This window comes from Natator depressus, chromosome 9 (assembly GCF_965152275.1).
Source record: "Natator depressus isolate rNatDep1 chromosome 9, rNatDep2.hap1, whole genome shotgun sequence".
Taxonomy (NCBI): domain Eukaryota; kingdom Metazoa; phylum Chordata; order Testudines; family Cheloniidae; genus Natator; species Natator depressus.
In genome coordinates, this window is record NC_134242.1 from 86,383,490 (window position 1) to 86,403,352 (window position 19,863).

At 40.5% G+C, this 19,863-nt stretch overlaps 1 protein-coding gene across 9 annotated transcripts in view; it reads left to right on the plus strand.

The window, feature by feature from the left end:
• Nucleotides 1-19,863, plus strand: part of TENM1 (teneurin transmembrane protein 1) — a 1,396,333-nt gene that overhangs the window by 1,181,800 nt on the left and 194,670 nt on the right. For 8 of the 9 annotated variants that reach the window (XM_074962522.1, XM_074962521.1, XM_074962519.1 and 5 more), the window contains 2 exons: nt 899-1,137; nt 17,889-18,041. In XM_074962522.1, coding sequence (XP_074818623.1) covers nt 899-1,137; nt 17,889-18,041 — 392 coding nt within the window. The remainder of the gene's footprint in view (nt 1-898; nt 1,138-17,888; nt 18,042-19,863) is intronic. The other variant, XM_074962525.1, reaches the window with a different exon arrangement.

Below are 19,863 nucleotides of genomic sequence, written 5' to 3' on the forward strand. Positions count from 1 at the left end.
TTAAAATCCTACAATAAAAATGTTGAATATTATACTCGTTGCCCCATTGTACATTTAATTGTACCTTTGTCATGAACATATATTTAAGGTCAAATGGGCTTGTTGCAATATAATCATTTCTTAACATTCTTGATTTGGGCTACTGAGAGTACAGTTTAGAATGCATTTCCTCTGTCTTCTTTTACTAATAAATAGGGCTTCTGATTTTTGGGTTTCGACAATAAACATCAATAGAGCACCCTAATACACAATAAATAAATAAATAAATTTAAATTGGTGTTTATCCAGTAATCACTAGAAAAATACTGGAAATGGTTACTTGTATCTAAAGTCTTGTCTACATGGTCCAGTAATGCGGACTACGGGGGTTTGCTTTCTAAAGCACATCAACATGTTGCACTGTGGAGAACCCTGCTGGTAAGCACTAAAGCTTCCCTAGTGAACTTTAATGTAGTACTCTTTGAAACAGAACTACATTAAAGTGCACTAGGGAAAATTACAAAGAGATCGCTCGTTACAATATCTACTTCTGTAATGAGTAATATATATCATAGACATTACTCACTACAGTATATACAAAGAAAGAGCCCTGAACCCCCCTCCACCCTGATTTTTGGACATGTACATAAAACTCAAAATAAACCTCAAAAAATGAAATTAATAAACCCCCCAAAACAGAAGCCCTACTAATAAATGACTGAGAAAGTCCGAATGTGGCTAAAGACTATACTTCAGACTCAGAAAACAGAGACTACTCCCATGCATGCATCTTCTGTCTTTGTGGTATATCTTTGTAGGAACCCACAGTATTTATCACATAATGTTTATGCAGTTGATTTCTCTATTTTAGAGGATGAATTTGGTTTTTACAACATGATTCTTTGTCTTCTTTTCATAGGCATTTCCTATTTAAACATGGATCTGGTTCTTCAGCTATCTTCAGTGCAGCCAGTCAGAACTACCCTTTAACATCCAATACCGTTTACTCTCCACCTCCTAGGCCACTTCCTAGAAGTACGTTTTCTAGACCTGCCTTCACTTTTAACAAACCTCACAGGTGCTGCAACTGGAAGTGCACTGCTTTGAGTGCTACAGCTATTACAGTTACTCTGGCACTGTTGCTAGCCTATGTTATTGGTAAGCCTTTTGTTTCCTTTCTTTACCCTTTCTGTTCAATTACCATACTTGTTTTCAACTTAATATAAATATCATGTTTTACTAATAACATTTGCAGGGGAGTGCTTCATAAATCCCAGAGAGCAAAATACAACCTAGGCCAGAGATTGAAAATAACATGAAATTCTAATCAACTCATATTCTGTTAACCACAAATACTACCTATTAAAAACAAGAAATATTATTCAAGACAACATGTTTACACTAGTTGAGGACTCCCACTGGTTTTAATTGCTGTCATTGACCATTTTCCCTTAAATTAAAAGTTGGTCTGATTTTCACACTGAGTTATAACATTTGCTGCTACTTCTATTCCTTTTAAATAATGTTGATAAATAACTTCCAGTCAGATTTTGCCTTGCTAGCAACATTTAGTTTCTCTGATGTGATCACAAATTAGAACACTGATATTGTCTCCTTAATCTCAGTTTCTTTGACTAGATTTGCAGCTATCTTTAAATATACTTAATATTTGTGCCATATTTTCTTTATAAGATATATTTTGCTGTTGCTATATTGAATTTATGTTTGATTAAAAAAAACGTTGCACAGATTGAAATGCACTCTTAATTCATTTCAGGCTCATTTTTGCTTAGTAAATAACTCTGCAGTTTTGTTATTACAGTGCACTGACAGAATTAATCAAAATGGCTAAACTCTCCTTACTTCCTTTCGGAAGAAGAATATTGTAGGTGGGCTTGGAGTCACTGTGATTAAAAACCATACTCAGCTGACAGCAAATCTTACTGACTTTCTAGATGACATTTTGGTTTCATTGAACATTAGTTTCCACATTTGGATGGTTTTGTAGTCTAAAATTTGAGTTTTATAAAATATATGTTTGTCTTGAATTCTAAAACATATGACTGTAATATTCTTCAAACAAATGGAATTGTTTTGTAGATTTGTGTACACACTCACACACACGCATACTCTATTATTTCTTAGTTTATATAGTGATCACTTCATAAGCAAGCAAGAGTTGAATATCCAATACATATTTGTGCCTTGAGTATGAATACTAAAAATGGAGTCATCTGAAAGAGAGGGCACCACTTAGCAAAAAAGTATTCAGAGATGTTTAGATATACCAGATATCTGCAGTACCACCAAGCATGCAGTGTCTACATATAGTTTTGCATAGTCATTGGACATACTCCCTTCAGAATCAATAATTACAGGAATTATATTGCAGTACTAGAAGATACAGATTGGCATTATCTCTTAAAGTGCTACCATGCAAAAATAATCAAGTGACTTAGCCCTGGTCTACACTACAAAATTAGGTTGACATAATGCAGCTTATAGAAAAGAAGTACTTGTGGCACCTTAGAGACTAACCAATTTATTTGAGCATAAGCTTTCGTGAGCTACAGCTCACTTCATCATAGTATGCATCTGATGAAGTGAGCTGTAGCTCACGAAAGCTTATGCTCAAATAAATTGGTTAGTTTCTAAGGTGCCACCGGTACTCCTTTTCTTTTTGCTAATACAGACTAATACGGCTGTTACTCTGAATCCTGTCAAATGCAGCTTATGTCAGCCTAACTATGTCAGTGTACATATTACAGCCTTGCTCCTGCCAATCTGAGTGCCCTACTACACTGACATAATAACTTCACCTCCACAAGATGGGTAGGGCTCATATCAGTGTAGTTAGGGTAATGCAGTGTCCATGTAGACACACTGTATTACTTATATCCGCTGTTGGCTGCCATTCTTGTCAATTTCGTTTCACTGACAAGAAAGCACTCCCCACTCCCAGCCGGGCTGCTGGCGCTGCCCAGCTCTCCACTCGGAGCTGGACTGCTCCTCGGGTCCCAGCTCCCTGCTCCAAGCCAGGCTGCTGCCCAGACTCCCCACAAGGTGCCCAGCTGCACCAAGGCTCACAGCTCCCCACTCCCCTCTGGGAATCCAGGCAGCTTCCCCACTCCCAGCAGAGATCAGGGAGGTGAGAGCCCGGGCAGCTGCCCCACTCCCAGTGGAGAGCAGAGAGGCGAGAGCCGGGCGGCTTCCCAGCGCCAAGTGGGATGGCGAGAACCCGGATGGCTGCTCTGCTCCCAGTGGAGATCAGGGAACAGAGGTTGGGGGCAGCCAGTGGGGCAGCCAGGCTCCTGGTGGGGAGCTGCAAGCAGACCTGAGAGCGTGGGCTCTCAGCTCCCTACACTGCCCCTCTTAGCTCGATGGAAGCGCTCCCAATGAGGACATGCACCATCGACCGAAAGAGGATAGTGTGACATGAACCACGGCTCCAGTAATTACTGCAGCGGCTATGAGTCTACCTAATACAGGTCAACTTAAGTTTTTAGTGTAAACATGCCCTCAGGGGTTATGGGATAAGAAGCCTTTTTGCTTCTTGTCTGTATTTCAAATTTGGTCTAAGTTAATAATGACAAAGTCATTAACGTTTGGTTGGTGCTCAGTGGCCTATGTGATGAGTTTGTTTTCAGTTCTGTTTCTAGCAAACAGATTCCATTTTACAAAAGCTCTATCACCAATGATATTGTCTTCGTCAATCTCTGCATCAAATTCTTTCAGTGAAGGGACACAGAGGCTGAACTGCCCTCTCATATGTACCTAAAAGGGGTATGTTAGTGGGACAATGTGGTTTGCATTGCTGTTGTTTTGTCTTGTACTGTTTTGTATGAACGGTAGCTGTTTTATGACTAAATAGTGGACTTCAGTTTCCAGTATCAAAAAATATATCCCAAGAATTCTTTTTTGTGTCTTTTCCCTCATTTTTGTTGTTTTTTGCATTTGATTCATTAAATATTTTCAATTAAAAATGTAAGTAATATATTTTTCTTACTGGACCCTGAGAAAGATGAAAAACATCACATTGGTGTATAGAGTGAGAGCATACACGGTAATTAAAACAATGCTGCCATGTAAGTTTGATATTGATGAACATCTTGCTTTGTTCTGCAATGCTAATTTTGTCTCAGAACATTGAAGATCCCCAGAGAGGAGCCTACCTTCCACACAAACACTGTTTTTACAGTTTTACAAAATAATGTTTTGAATATAAAACCTGTCTGTACGATAATAATATCAGGGAGTATATTCTAAAGATGTGCCAGAAACTTCACTGCTGTTGAATCTATTGAAAAGATATGGGAAAACCCATGTTTATGAAAAATAAAATGTTACTTAGAATTTTCAAAGTGTATTATGGGATTTGGGTCCCCGAATCCAATTGAATTTCAAAGTGATTTGGGTGCCTAACTCCCTTAAGTGTCTTTGAAAATCCTACACATTGATGTTTTCCACTTAGTGTTTTTCACTCTGTGAAAAACTGTCTTTCCACCAAACACAAAACTCTCTAAGTTATTTTATGCCACCACTACCTGAATCCTATCTTGCTCTTTCGTATTTGGCTGAGTGAAGTGTCCTGCTGCAGCTATCTGGCCAGCGTCTCCCAAGGCACAGTTGTATCATAACTAAACAGCCATTGGAACTGCTTTCAGTTTTCCAATTGAAAATTACATGTACAAGACTCATTTATATGTATTGGAGCGAGCAGTAGCCTAACATCTTGTATGCACAAAGCTTGAATAAGCGTTTTTTGTGTGGAAAACTAAGTGGGAGTTGGCACAATCACTGTTCCAGCTTGAGAATAATATATACAAATAGGGATCATGATCCAGAGGCAAGACGCAAAAGTGTGGCCGGAGGAGGCATAGAAAAGAGACTAAAATGGCTAATGGCTGCTAGGACCCAGAAGGAGCAAGCTAAGGAAAAGGAAGGAGGAGTAGTTCTTCCTCCTTTCTCCTGTTTCTGCCTCCCCATTGCTGCTGCAGTTTGTCACTCTTCAAACCCTCCCTGCCAGCTTTTAAAGATAATGAGGTGTCTCCTTCTCACAGCTTCTCACTATCTTTAAGCAGTGCTTCCCTGAAGCAGAGAACACTGCAAGTGGATTGATAGGAAGAGGAGGAAAGGATATACAGTACCTTCCCTAACTGTCCCTCAACTCCCTTACTCAGCAACACACAGCATCAGTTCCCACTCAGAAGAAGATACCCCCATCCAGCATGCACCATCAGCCCTCAACCAAAACCAGCAGTGTTATCTTCTTGTGATCCCAGGTCCCCCATCCCACAATATATGTCTCTCAAGAAGCTCTGTTTAACAAATGCAGCCAAATTCTGAATTAACCAAAGTTTCTGACACCTGATTCAATGTGTAGCCCCATTAATTGCTCATTGAAGTAATCTAGCCACAGGTGAAAAAGACCACAGTAATCTAAACAGGTGACAAAGACCTAGATGCTATTAACAACAGAAGGAAAGTTTTGACTTTCTAGTCTAACGCCAATGGGAAAGTGGGCTTGGCCACTGCTGGTATGTGATGGTTTAAAAGCAGATGAGTGTGTAATAAGCTGCCCCTATTGTGAACTTGTGTAACAATTGGAGAGCATATGCCCTCAATTAGGACAGTCCGTAGATTTTCTTTCAACCTCATCTGGTTGCTTTCCTTATCCCACCAATACCATCTCACTTCATCCCTCATCCTGCCAGTGGGCAAAGTGCCTAACCACCTTTACTGGAGATTAGACCTAGATACCATCAGCACACTGATAGTACCATAAGTCCTGTCTCCTTATTAGCCTTTCTAATGTACTGAACAAAGGGTGGGATAAGCCCCACAGAACCCCACGAGTGCCTTAAATGCACATAGGGTGCCCAGCAAGTGTGAAAAATCGGGATGTGGGTGGGGGGCAATAGGCGCCTATAGAAGAAAATGCCCCAAATATCGGGACTGTCCCTATAAAATAGGGACATCTGGTCACCCTAAGTGCACATCTTATTTATCATAATCCTCCCAGCAATGTCTGTGATAGAACATTACCTTCTAGTTGTGTGAGAAATATGTATTTCTTTACTAGATATTAAATATTCTGTAGGAAGGATAGTAGAGAATAATTTATCTTTAAATGTAAATTTAATGTACATTTTCTATTGTAAAACACACCTTCATTAAATTTTTCAACTAGAAAATGTGTGTGTTAAATTGGGTAATTTCCCAAGATCCATCTCTCTTTTTGTTTATCCAGGAAAGGGTTTCAGTTCTAAAAGTTCTGTAGTAAATTCAGATACTTGTTAACTGGGGTATTCAGATTTAATATTCACCATGCCCATATCTGGCAGATTAAATATCTAAATATGTTCAGAGTCTATTCTTATGAGTCAGGTTCCTTAATTCTTTCCCTTTGTTAGGGATGAATAATAGCATATAAACTATTTTGAAAGTTCACTCGTTCACTAGGGTTTCATATTTGCATATCTTTTCATGCCAAGAATTTAAATGTTCATGTTTTAAATAAGAGTAGGTGAATGTATGAAAAGATTTTGTAATCATACTCTGTGCAATAATCTACAATTAAAATTCACTCTGCAAATCTTTTCCTTTCACTCACTATGATTCACTTTGGGTTGAATCCTTCAATCCTTACTCAAGGGAAGTTTTGTTAAAGTCTGGGGAAGTTTTGCCTGAGTGAGAAGTACTTGCTTGGGTCCAAACTGTGTAGTGGTATCATTAAACTATGCATACAGAACCTGTTCCTACTCCCAATAAAGTCAATAGCAAAACTCCCATTGACTTCAGTGTTGCAGGATCAAATTCATACTAGAGAGAGCACTGATCTGGGACTCAGGAGACCTGGATTCTATTTCTAGCACAGACATCCTGGGTGACCTTGATCAAGTTACTTTATCTCCCTGCGCTTCAGTTTCCCCATCTGTAAAATGAGGATAATGAGACTGACCTTCTTCTTAAAGAACTTTGAGATGTACTGATGAAAAGTGCTATGTAAGCGCTAGGTGGTGGTGGTGTTATTGTTTTATTACGACTACTACTATTATGAAGGATAAGGGGAAACTTGCAAATGACAAAATCAAATTGTCCATCTATTATAATAAAATACCTGTTGCCATATGGGAAGCTGTGACTTCAGGCCAAATGAATGTAGATACTTTGTTAATATGTAAGCCTGCTCAGATGCATATCTTTCAGCAACTCAGTGTGCTGTTGAAACTGTTTTTCCTGTTGTTAGACCTAAAAGCTATGTATCACAATTTCAGATGGACCCAAATCTAACCCCCAGGTCAGAACACCCCCCATTCATATTGAGTGTTGGAAATCCAAACCTGATTCCAGTTCCAAATTTTGCAATTATATTTGTAATTAACCAAGCCAAAAATTTGGAAATCCAAACCTGATTCCAGCTCCAAATTTTGCAATTATATTTGTAATTAGCCAAGCCAAAAATTTGAATAAACATGGGGAAATAGTTTTACTTTGTGACATGTTAGAAGTAGTCCTGATGGGCTTGGTTAGTGGATATAATACAGATAAGGCAGAGCTGTAACTAGGCATTTTAGCACCCGGGGTGAGTAAGCATATTTGCTCCCCTACTGGTTTTTTTTTTAGATGATCTAAATTAGGATATTACAGAGTAACGAAAGTGCATTTATTTTTGCATATCAGTACAGTATGTAGATGATAAAAGTTACTGTATGATTCTTTTAGGTGTCACATTAATTTTCACACAATCCTTTAACATCCTTATAGTATCTTCCTATATAACCTTTAAATTCATTGACAGGTACTGAAAAAAACATGGACTAAAAATAATTGTACCAAAACTATGGATACTGCAATGACTTAATGGTATTAAACATATTCAGAAAGACATAAAATTGCATTTCTGTTTATAAAAAAAAGTGATACTGATTTTCCATCACCCCACAGTGAGACTGTAGCTGGAATAAACAGCCACCTCTCTCAATGACACATCGGAAAATAAAAGGGACTCAAGAGTAAACAAAGAATGAATTTACCAGGGAGGTGCATTATCTAGCAATTGAATTACCAACAGAGCATCGGACGCCATATAAGCAGAAGTCACCCTTCCTCTGGCCTTTTATATGAGGGAGACAGCCATTTTGCAGGGGATGGGGGGTGTAAGATTTCTGTTTTTTATCTTTTTGCATTGTGATGTTATTTTTCTAAGAAGAATATTGATTATTGTTCGCTTCCTGGTACAATATTATGGTTGGCTTATACCTGTTAATTTTTCCTGCAGAATCCTGCGAAGCATATTGTGATAATACCCCATAAAGGGGAAGGATTATATTAGCATAGCTTGTTTGTATAAGGCCAGGGTGGGAAGTATCATTCAGTGGGGGAAGCTATGTTGTGACAGCTGATAAGAGGCATGCTGCATCTTGGCAGGAGGTTAGACTAGATGACTCTTGCGGTCCCTTCTAACTGTATGGCTCTGTGACATTTGACTTCTGGCCAGGCGTGGCCCCTCACACTTAAGTGTGGAGACAGAAGAAAGTATATGGCTGTGATTGTGAAATCAGATTATGGTGTGCTTCAGTGTGAGACAGTGCCAGTGTCATGGTTGTAATGGCTAGATGGACTTATCACCAAGTTCTCGTAGAGAAGGGTGGCTTGGTCTCATAGAGAAAGGTATCAGGAACAGACTGACTAGGTCACAGCGCAGAATGCTACCAGGACAGATCACAGTAGACATGCTTCTTTGTCAGTGTATATCTCACCAGCAGCCCCACTCCAGATTTGCACCCAGTGCAGATTTCCATATTGGTCTCTTCATCTGTACAGTAAATGGCCTGTATTTTTATGTCTGGGCACAACTGAAAATGGTCCCTAGTCCAAAATTAGAGGCCTTTTAAGAGAAAAGCCAAGGTGTGTTCAGCATCCTGGGCCAGTTGGCCCTGACAGAGTCAATTCCCTGATATGTCAGTGGAGCATTATAACTGTGGATCAGAGGGAGGTTCCTTATTTTGTTCTCTGTAATACCGATTGAATCAGGGTGGGGCAGCAACAAGTAAGGGTGGGTTACAGTAACAGGAAAATGCAGCTAAAGGAAGGAGCAGGGTGTGTTTTACCATTACAGAGTGTTGACTAAAAAGGCATGTTTTACTTTGCTTTCTTTGTTTCTACTGTTGCTTCCCCTGCTGTAAATCACAAGCAGCCCAGGACTACTACTGCTTCTTTTTCTTTGTTGTCTGAACCCTTCCTCCTAAGCATGGAGGCCCCTCTGCCCCTCCATGCTATTTTGTAAACAAAACAAGTTGCTTATCCCATCAGGGTGACTGTGCCCCTGCCTCTCCCTGTGCCGGAGCTTTGCCCTCTGCCACCATCTGGCAGTCTCTCACCCCCTTGGGCTGAACCCCGGCTCCTACCACGCCCCCCACCCAATTTTGCTCTTCGGCCCCTCTCCTGCCCCTGCCTCCAGCTTTTTGTCCCCACCCCGAGGCAGTCAGTTTCTGCCCCCTGCTCAGACCTTGCCCACCCACTCTCAGTTTGCCCCCCTTAACCCTTTTAATTTCCAGGGAGAGCAACAGCTTTAGCAGATGTTACTAAGCAATGAGCATGCTTAGTAGGAGCCAAGCAACACTCAGCTCCATGCATGCCTGTTGCCGCGCCAAGATCCTAGTGCTTGGGATACTGTTCCAGATGGGGTAATTGGGCCTGTGATTGGGGGAGGGAGGGGAAGAGGAATGTTGAGCACCCTGGGCGCTGGTCGGATGCTGCTGGGCCCAATCCTGCAGGGGAGTTGGGGCTGACACCACTGGGCCCAATCCTGTGCACCGCCCTTTTTTTGCACCCCTGGCCGCTCTGCCCCCTGGGTGGCTTCCTCACTCACCCTGCCCTCATTATGGCCTGGAGATAAGGAGCTAAAGGTGAATGATAAGTGCAGTTACATCAACTTGCTTTAGCACATGGAAGTCATCAGCACATAAGTATGGTTCAATATCTTGAGTGTGTTTTGCTGTCTTTATCTCTGGCTCTGTATTGTTATAGATTATATTAAAATGCATTACGATTCTGTAGTGTTGTCTCTAAATACTCTGTTTTTATGGTGCAGCATCTGTTGCTTAGATGAGTCTTATCATAAAACTAAGAAGTCAAGCAATAATCAGCAGTTGTGGAGGAAATTCAAATCAGATGTTAAAAATAGGGTGACACAAATCTACAAAATAATTTTTATTAGTATAAGAACATATGGTATTAGTTTCTGTAGTTTTCCACTAAATCATTGTTTTCTTAAAGTATGATACAATAGTTTGTTCTTAGTTGATGATTTGACTGTTTAATTAGGTGTCATTGGACTTGACCAAAGAACAACCATTGGTCCATAGCACTTTGCTTTCATAATGCTTGAGCCTTTTATCAGCATATTATCTGAACGTGCAAAGTCACTGGGCTTAGTTTTCAAAGATGCTGAACCCATGTGGTTCCAGTGACTTCAGTGGGTGCTGCAAGTGCTCAGCGCCTCTGCAAATCAGACCCATTGTCCCCCAATGTAAGATATATCACTTATTTCAGACACATTTACAACTCTCCCATGAAAAATAAATTTGATGTTATCCCATTATTTATTACTCAAAGTAGCAGACATCAGAGATGGGTGTTGGATCATAACATTAATATTATAGAAAATGTTGCACAAGTTCAAACACTTTGCTATTTTCCATTGTATCCTGTCCTTTATTTCAGTCCCTTCTCGCACACTGTAAAGGGCAGTATTGCAAGTTTGGGTCTTAGCAGGTTGTAAGGTTGGGCCATGTTTTGAGAAACATCTACCTCAATAACATGTTGATCTATAATACTAATTGTGTAGCTTTCTACACCATTCAGAAAGCTCAGAAAATACAGTAGAATATACATTGTTAAACTCTTCAGATTGGGACACAGCTGTGCAACCTTAAATCACATTAGTGAATACTTCAGTGGGATTACTTGGGTCCAGAAATGCTTATCTAGGTGAGTAAAGGTTTCACAACTGGATGTCTTAGTTTCTATTCTGTATGATTCCAGGTCTGACTAATAGATACTAGCAGAGGCTTGTCTTAGAAATTTTGGACATTTCCAGTATAGTTACAAATCCTTGGTTCTACTGAAAGAAAGAGTTGACAAAGGCCAATCAATCATACTGATTGTGCTGTTTGCCAAGATTGTTTATTTGTCTGTCCCTAACTCTAACAGAGGTTTCAGTTTGAAATGTGAAACCAGGTTAGTCCTTATATGACTGAATATAAGAAATGATCCCTCTTTTTAATTGTCCCAAGGTTTTTATTCCTGAAGTATAAAAATGTGTTACTTGTAGAGAGGAAAATGCTTAAGAGTCAAGAGGGACATAATAGCCACGTGGTACAAATCTTTCATTTCAGGAAAGGTTACCAGACCAGAAACCACTATCCCTTTCTTCACCTTGATAAATCATAACCAAATGAAGAATGTAGCAGTTGTAAGGCACAGAATCTCATAACTTGGTCATAGCACAATATTACTAGCATATTACTTAGAAGATCTAATGATTTTAATGGAGGATAAGCTGTCCTCCTCTAAACAGTGCAGCTTTGGGCCTGACTCTCATTTACACTGAAGCCACTTTACATCACTGGCAGTGTATGAATTACATTTATACTCACTTTGTCTCCTTTATACTAACAAAGAGCCTTAGGACAACTGAAAATCAGGCTTGTAATTTTAACTTTCATCTCAGCTCTATCACGGATCCACGGGATCTGTGCTATGCTCCAGTTTTTGAACAGTCTCTTGGAGGAACCCCTTTAGTGTGCCAGATTTCCCAAGTGTCTCACTGCTCCTTCTGGGCAGGCCCCGCAGCCTTACTGCCTCCTAGACTGAGCTATTGGGCTCCAGCACGCCTGCTTCACACCGTGAGCTCTGCTCAGTGAGTCCAATTTAAAGAGACTGCTGGTACAGAATAGACTTGTACACTCTTCAGGGACTAATCACGCCAGCCAGTATTTGTAGCAAAACCCCACACAGTATTTTTCAAAACAAAGTAGAATTTATTACTCAAGTGGTACACAGCACTGAAAGTCCTTAGGTCATGTCAAGGTTCCTTCCCCACTCTGAACTCTAGGGTACAGATGTGGGGACCTGCATGAAAACCTCCTAAGCTTACTTTTACCAGCTTATGTTAAAACTTCCCCAAGGTACAAACTATTTTACCCTTTGCCCTTGGACTTCCACTGCCACCACCAAACTTTATCTGGGTTCCCGAGAAAACGTAGTTTGGAAACGTCTTTCCCCCCAAAATCCTCCCAACCCTTGCACCCCACTTCCTGGGGAAGGTTTGGTAAAAATCCTTACCAATTTGCATAGGTGACCACAGACCCAAACCCTTGGATCTTAGAACAATGAAAAAGCATTCAGTTTTCTTACAAGAAGACTTTTAATAGAAGTAAAAAAGAATCACCTCTGTAAAATCAGGATGGTAAATACCTTACAGGGTAATTAGATTCAAAACAGAGAATCCCTCTAGGCAAAACCTTAAGTTACAAAAAAGACACACAGACAGGAATATTCATTCTATTCAGCACAGCCATTTTCTCAGCCATTTAAAGAAATCATAATCTAATGCATCTCTAGCTAGATTACTTACTAAGTTCTAAGACTCCATTCCTGTTCTGTTCCCGGCAAAAGCATCACACAGACACAGACCCTTTGTTTTTCTCCCTCCTCCCAGCTTTTGAAAGTATCTTGTCTCCTCATTGGTCATTTTGGTCAGGTGCCAGCGAGGTTACCTTTAGCTTCTTAACCCTTTACAGGTGAGAGGATTTTTCCTATGGCCAGGAGGGATTTTAAAGGGGTTTACCCTTCCCTTTATATTTATGACAGGTCAGCACAGAGAAATAATGGTCAAGCCACAGTTTACCAGCCAAGCTGTAGTGAACTCCATTTTGTGGCTCTGTCTCTCTATGATTTCCTTCCTTAGTCAGTTCTCAGGTGAAAGAGCTCAGCTTCTTTCAGAGCCTACACTTTGGGCTGATTTCCACTACGGGGAGTGACGTTGCTGCAGTCGATGAAGCAGGGATCGATTTAGCGGGTCTCGTGAAGACCCGCTAAATTGACAGCAGAACGCTCTCCCGTCGACCCTTGTATTCCAGCTCTCTGAGAAGAGTAAGGTAAGTCAACCGGAGAGCGTCTCCTGTTGACTCAGCGCAGTGAAGACACGGGGGTAAATCAACCTAAGCTACGTCGACTTCCGCTACGTTATTCACGTAGTTGGAGTAGTGTAACTTAGGTTGACCTTCACTCTGTCCTTTGTTTCCAAGCAGGGCCATGCTGAGTTTACCACACCCCTGGCCGGAGCTTCCCACTGAGTGTGAATAACATAAGTCATTAGAGCTTGCATTGTCGACCTGAGTCAGTTTCAGCCAGTCCCTTAATAACTCTACTCATTCCATCCAAACAGGGAGGTGACACATGCACTTACATCTTTTAGCATAGCCTGAGAGCAAAATTAATCTTCTTCCCCACACTGGCTAGCAATGCAAAGTATAGGCGGAAACTGAAGATTCATAAAAATATTTCAGAAAATTCCCATATCATCACAAACACCAATGCAAATCATGACTTTACAGCATGGATGAAATCCAACATTGTAAACAGGACCAGTATGCAATCGCAGAAAATACTTTTCAAGTAGCTGGAGATTGTCTGACGAGGGGCAGAAACAATGGTCAGCTGATGAAGTCCATTCCGTCAAAGCTACTGTAATTCCTAGACCTGATAGAGGAAGCTCTAATAAGATTTTCTAAAATAAATGGAAATAGCATGGAAAGCAAAGCAAAAGGCATTTTGTGCAGGTCGGTGATTTGGAGAGACTACACATTTGTGGGATTTTGTCCCCTAAAATTCATTATGTGGGTTAGATAAGCTTATTGCAAAGGGCTTTTTTTGTTTTGTTTTTTTGGTCATCTCTTTGCTGTTGAGTCTATTTTGCATTTGAGCCAAACCATACATTTCATATACTGCCAGACTTGCAGCACAAAAGTTGACAAGCTGTGCTTACACAGAAGGTAGATACAAATAAATTAAATTAGATCATTGGCTTTATAAGGAGAAGGTGTGGAATAATCCAGTTTATAAAATGAAATCTGAAAATCCCGCTTTTGTATATTTCTGAGTCTTTGCCTGAGTATGCTGCAAACTTACAAGACATGAGTTACTTATCTAGAAATGTCAATTTCCTCTTGATTAAAAGTTGAGCAAAATAGGTCATTCCAATTCTTTATTTGCAGATGAAGGGCCAGAGCCTTGGCCCTGGCTGTTTGGAGTTACCTCATTGGTGCAAAACAGCCAGAAAGTTACCCTAAAGGGGCAACCAAGGATTCCCTGTGATGGAGATGCCAGAGAGCCAGCATTGCCACTGCTCCCTGGCTTCATGTAGGTGGTGTGCTGGGGACAAGGCAGAGTGTGCAGTGCTCCACTGTATCGTCAGCCAGCACAGCAGTCCTATGGGACCAAATGCAGCTGAGAAAATTTCGAGCAGCCATAATTGGGTCCGGATTGAGGGAGTAGAAAGCAAGCTTAGATCCACCTTTGCCGCACAGCATCCTACACTCTCGTCAGCTCAGCTGACTGTAAACTCTGTCAAACTTTTAGTATCTGGATCAAGGTCTTTAATTTAACCATATATCGTATTATTGTAAAAAAAATATATTTACATTTATCTTTTGCAAGGAGGATCTCAAATTTTAGAATGACAAACATGTGATATATAAATGCAATAGAATTGCAATTTGTACTTTAACATCTGGCATCTGTGGTGTACCCCAAAACATTAGATAAAGAGAGGATCACATTTTTACCTCAAATGTGTTTCCTGCCTCCAAATCACCTCTATAGGAGCTATGTATAAGTCTTTGAGGGCAGAATGTAGTCATACAGTGACAAAGCTACATAATAAAATAATAGTGGAGGACTGGATAAATTGGGGTTTGGGTACATCAAGGAAAGATATGTTTTCAGATTAGATCTGTAATAAGGTAAAAAGTCAAGGAGACAGAGAAATCAGGCTGGTTGTTCCAGAGAGCAAGAGAGAAACACAAGAAGGTGCTTGCATTAACAGCAATGAGAATGTGCAGAGAGGAAGCTAGTATTGTGCTGGCAAATGAGAAAGGAGAGTGCTTCAAATGGTAACATCCTTTGCTGTGTTTTAATAAAATCAAGTACACATTTTCTGCATGGAGCTTCATGGTCTTCCAGAGATTTTTGAAAGAGATTTAAAAGCAAACTTTCTTGACTCCTATTTGGTAAAATTTATGTATATTTAAAATAAAATGTAGTTTTTATCATGCATACTGCACCTCTTTTATAGGTCAAACTGAAATGTAGAAATTATATTTAACTGAGAAAAGAAAAATATTAGTGTGATGAAAAATATTAATGAAAATGATAAATAAATATGTGCTGCTTCCTTTAGTGAGCTCCTGAAATAGTCTTCTCCAAGACTTAATGGCTTCCAGTGCTGTATGTAATCTGGTTATTACCAGAGTAATACTGTACCTAGATTTGAAGGTAATTTGTCAAAGAGCTATAGTTCACATACACGAACTTGATGGTTAATATAATGAAAATTGAATTTATTTTAAGATTGCAAGATAACCAGTTTCTGTAATGATAGAAGCCATTTAATTTAATTCAGGTAGAACTTATTTTCTGTTCAAACATCCAGCCTTATACATTGTTCAACGTGAAACCTACCTAGTGGTATCACATGTAATGTCCCATAGGCTACAAGTAGGAGTCCAAGGCTGGCAAAGGCCATCATCTCTATAATGCAGTTAGTATTTTTCAGGAAGGAAACAGACTGTCAAACATACAAACACTTCAGCTAGCTTGCCAAGCTTTGGCACATACTTCAGAAACTACAGTACTTCCCCAGCCAGAAGGGAAGACAAAGCAAACTAGGTTAATTGGTGAGAATGGCTGACAAAATGCATAATACAGCCAATCTTAAAAAAAAAAGTGGAACAAGGAAAAACATACATTGCACATTCAGCCCCCTGCCTTGTGACATACACCATATAGCAGCGTGTAACATGGACATGCAATTCATGAATATAGACCTGCTACAGAACCTCACGTCATATTTATTTGTATATATTATTATAATTAATTGCCAACTCTTTGTTAATATATAATAGAACCCACAGCTCTTGGTAGGATCAGGGCCCCATTATGCTGCATGCTACAGAAACACAGAGGTACAGCAATCATGGTGATCCCTGCTGCTTCCATTATATGTACTAGTGATCCATGTTGGGTTAATACATTCCAAGGCCAGAACGCAGGGTATGGTTAGGATCAATGAGGTCTTCTAGACCATAAGATGCAAATTATTATTATTCTATAGATATGTATACTGATTACATATTTTTGAGATGTAGAGCCAGATGCTGATCTCTGTTACACCAGTATAAATCCAGAGTAAGTCCATTGAGGCCAATGAACTTATTCTGAATTTACGTTAATGTAAATGAGAAGTGAATAATTTTCGCAATTACACACTGAGATCAGAATCTAGCCCGTAAATCAGTTAAGTTTTCTTGCCCTGTCAGGGAAATGAAATGAGAATTTGGGGCATCATGTTTGCTGTGGATATATGGATGGTGAGTCTTAAAAACATGGTGCAGGGATTTATAATACTTGTGCAGTTAGTGTAAATTACTGTACCTCACATTTTATTAGCTGTGCAGTATTCTTGTAGCCTTGCTGACCACATAATTATTGTTAATCTTGCCTTTCAACAAAGTTTATGGATGTTTCCCACATTTCATCTTCTTGATGAGTCATAGAGCACTGTCTCTCTCACGTTAGCTGCAGTTATGGCAAGGTGAAATCTAATTTGTGTAGCTTCCTAATAGATACAGAAGAATATTAAGTACATTTCCTTTATCACTTGTCACATAGAATATCAGGGTTGGAAGGGACCTCAGGAGGTCATCTAGTCCAACCCCCTGCTCAAAGCAGGACCCATCCCCAATTTTTTTTTGCCCAGATCCCTAACTGGCCCCCTCAAGGATTGAATTCACAACCCTGGGTTTAAGTAGGCCAATGCTCAAACCACTGAGCTATCCCTCCCCCCATCCATCACATCAGAAACATCGACAATGTCATTTATATACAGTCCAGGGGTGCACCATCCCATGGGGAGCAATGAAATGACTGTGACAGAGAGGGCGCTTGCCTGCTAACTGCCCTTTTGTGGGGTACAGTTTGTTTCCCCTGTAGGTCAGTCCCATTCTACTATGGCTGTGCTCCCCCACCTTTTCACACTCACTTTGGGGTGTGCCTCCTGGGAATTAGGAAGGGAGACGTCCCTGCTCTCCCTTGGCTCCAGGACTAATTGTGCCTGACCTTTTTGTGGGATGCGTGGGAATCGGGGAGGTGCGCACACACACTCATGGTCATGTTCAGTGATTAGGCAGACACTGGCTGAAAATGATTTGGAACATAACAGGAAGAATATCACTCAGAACTGGGCAGCAAAAGGTGAACAGCTTTACTTTGTGGCACTATATTAATGCAGCAAAGGAGAGAGCTGTTGGTCAGTTGAAACAGATAGCACCTGTCAGAGAGTACCGTATTCACACAACCATTATCCTTTTTATTGCAAGCATTTCCATTAATTGCTGAAGAAATTCATCACCTATCTCACTGGCCTGCGTCCAAAAGAAAATGTGGAAATTAAGAAGACATTTAGTTTTAGAGTAAAGTTAGAAACTTGGAATTCCGTTTTTTTCCACACAGAGACAAATACTACCTGATGTTTGCAGAAACAGGTTTGCTGCATTCTTTCTTAGTCCAATCAAAGGTGCTGTAATTTAGGAATAAATTAATTGGTCTTCATTTTTTTACAGCAGTACATTTATTTGGCTTAACATGGCAATTGCAGCCTGTAGAAGGGCAGCTCTATGAAAACGGAGTCAGCAAAGGAAACAGGGCCACGGAGTCCATGGATACCACTTACTCGCCAATCGGAGGGAAAGTGTCTGATAAATCAGAGAAGAAAGGTAGGTGTGAGTATAGGGCAGGGAGGGAGGTTGGGAGTATTGAAACTTTAATGCAAGTCGGATTACATATTTGTCACAATTTGAACCTTAATTAAAAAATAGCCAATCTCCTCTGTTATAACTTTAAACCAATCAATGGTTCATATTGTGCCAGTAACTTTTTTGTTCAAGCAGGGCCCCACTACAATCACTGGACGGCACAAGGTGATGCAGAAAGTGATGCCCATGGAACAAAATATGGGCTTTCATTTTGCAAAAGCAGTGATCCGATGAAAGCCAGCTTTGGGACCTTCAGTGCCCATAGCTGAGCAGGTCCCCTGTTGGTAACAACCCCCAGTGTGTGGGGTTGAGGGACTTGCTGCCATGCAAATGTTTTGATCATCAAAACCAATCTTAGGCAGAATGAAGGAATTCAAGCTGTCCACTGGGAAAAAGACCAAGCTTCCACATCTTTCTCTCCTCCAAAACACAGTCTGAGTAGTGAAAAGGAAAAGAAAACGTGACGATTCCACTCTCACTTGCTCGCCCTCCCATCTCCCTTCATGTGGAAGGATAGAATTTCTATGCTCTTGACCATGGGTGGTAGATAAAATCTCCTTCTCATTATAGTGGCACAGCAGAAGAATGAAATAGAGAGAGGAAGGGGAAGGAGGAGAAATCAAGGAAACTGGGAGAAAAGAAATCAAGATGAAGACAAAGACCAGCCTTTAGGTGGGGAAGAAGGGCAGAATCAAACTGAGGTCTTGTCTACACTGTCCTACAGTTTGGGCTACGGCGATGTTAATAGCACTGTGCACCAAAGTGCTGCGCTGAATTTTCCCCATGTGAATGCTGCGGTGTGAGCCAAAAGGTTCCTAGTTTTCATTAATGTAGTCCTGTTTGAAGAAAACAACATTAAGGTGAACTAGGAACCTTTTAGTTCACACCTGTGTCCATGCAGCAGAGTTACGGTACAGCACTTTGATGCATGCTGTATTCACACCCCTGTAATCCAAACCGTAGGGCAGTGTAAAGATGCTCTCGCAATGATAGGGAATTCTCTGCCTTTTGTACAGATAGAATAAGTGCCACCGTCTCCTAAATAAGAAACAAGATAGGCCACTGTTGCAACAATCCTTACAAAAGGATATTACATTCCAGAACAATAGGCTTACAAATCAATGTGGCCCAAGTAGAAAGAGATCATAGAAGAAAAATAAGCAATTGCAGTAACACACGAGGAGGTGACAGTATTGTCATTTCCATTTTTTCTTCAGAATGGATTGATGGTGAATTGCAGCACTGTATTTGTGCCCTGATTCCATGTGGGAAAGGGCCAAGTTACATCATACACCTTGTACTTGACTTTCTTAAATCACTTTATCGGTATACTTCAGATTTAACAAAAGCTTTTCTGAAACATTTGACTTCTCAAAGGGGATTTATAGAAAGGGTTCCCCGCGCAAACAAGCTAAATTACAGTATTACCAATCAGTTAGATGTGCAAGATGATTTATGTATGTGTGGGGCCTCTCTGTGGTAGGTCATAACTGTTCTGAGTATCGTGGAACACACTATTCCACAGAAGCTGCAAAGCTTAGAAGTGTGCAGCATCTGCAGCGCTTCACAGGAGGGTGCATCAGCTCAGCTAGCTCAGTGCTGAGGGGATTTAGACTGTTCTGCCACCACTTCCCCCGCTTCTTGTTTGGGTGGGGCACTGACGGGGAGTGTTCCCTACATGCATGGAGACACATGGAGAAAGGCTCCTTGAGCCCAGCTCTACAACTTTTGTGCACTCATGGGTGTGCATTCCGGTCTGAATATTTTCCACTTCTCACTTTCA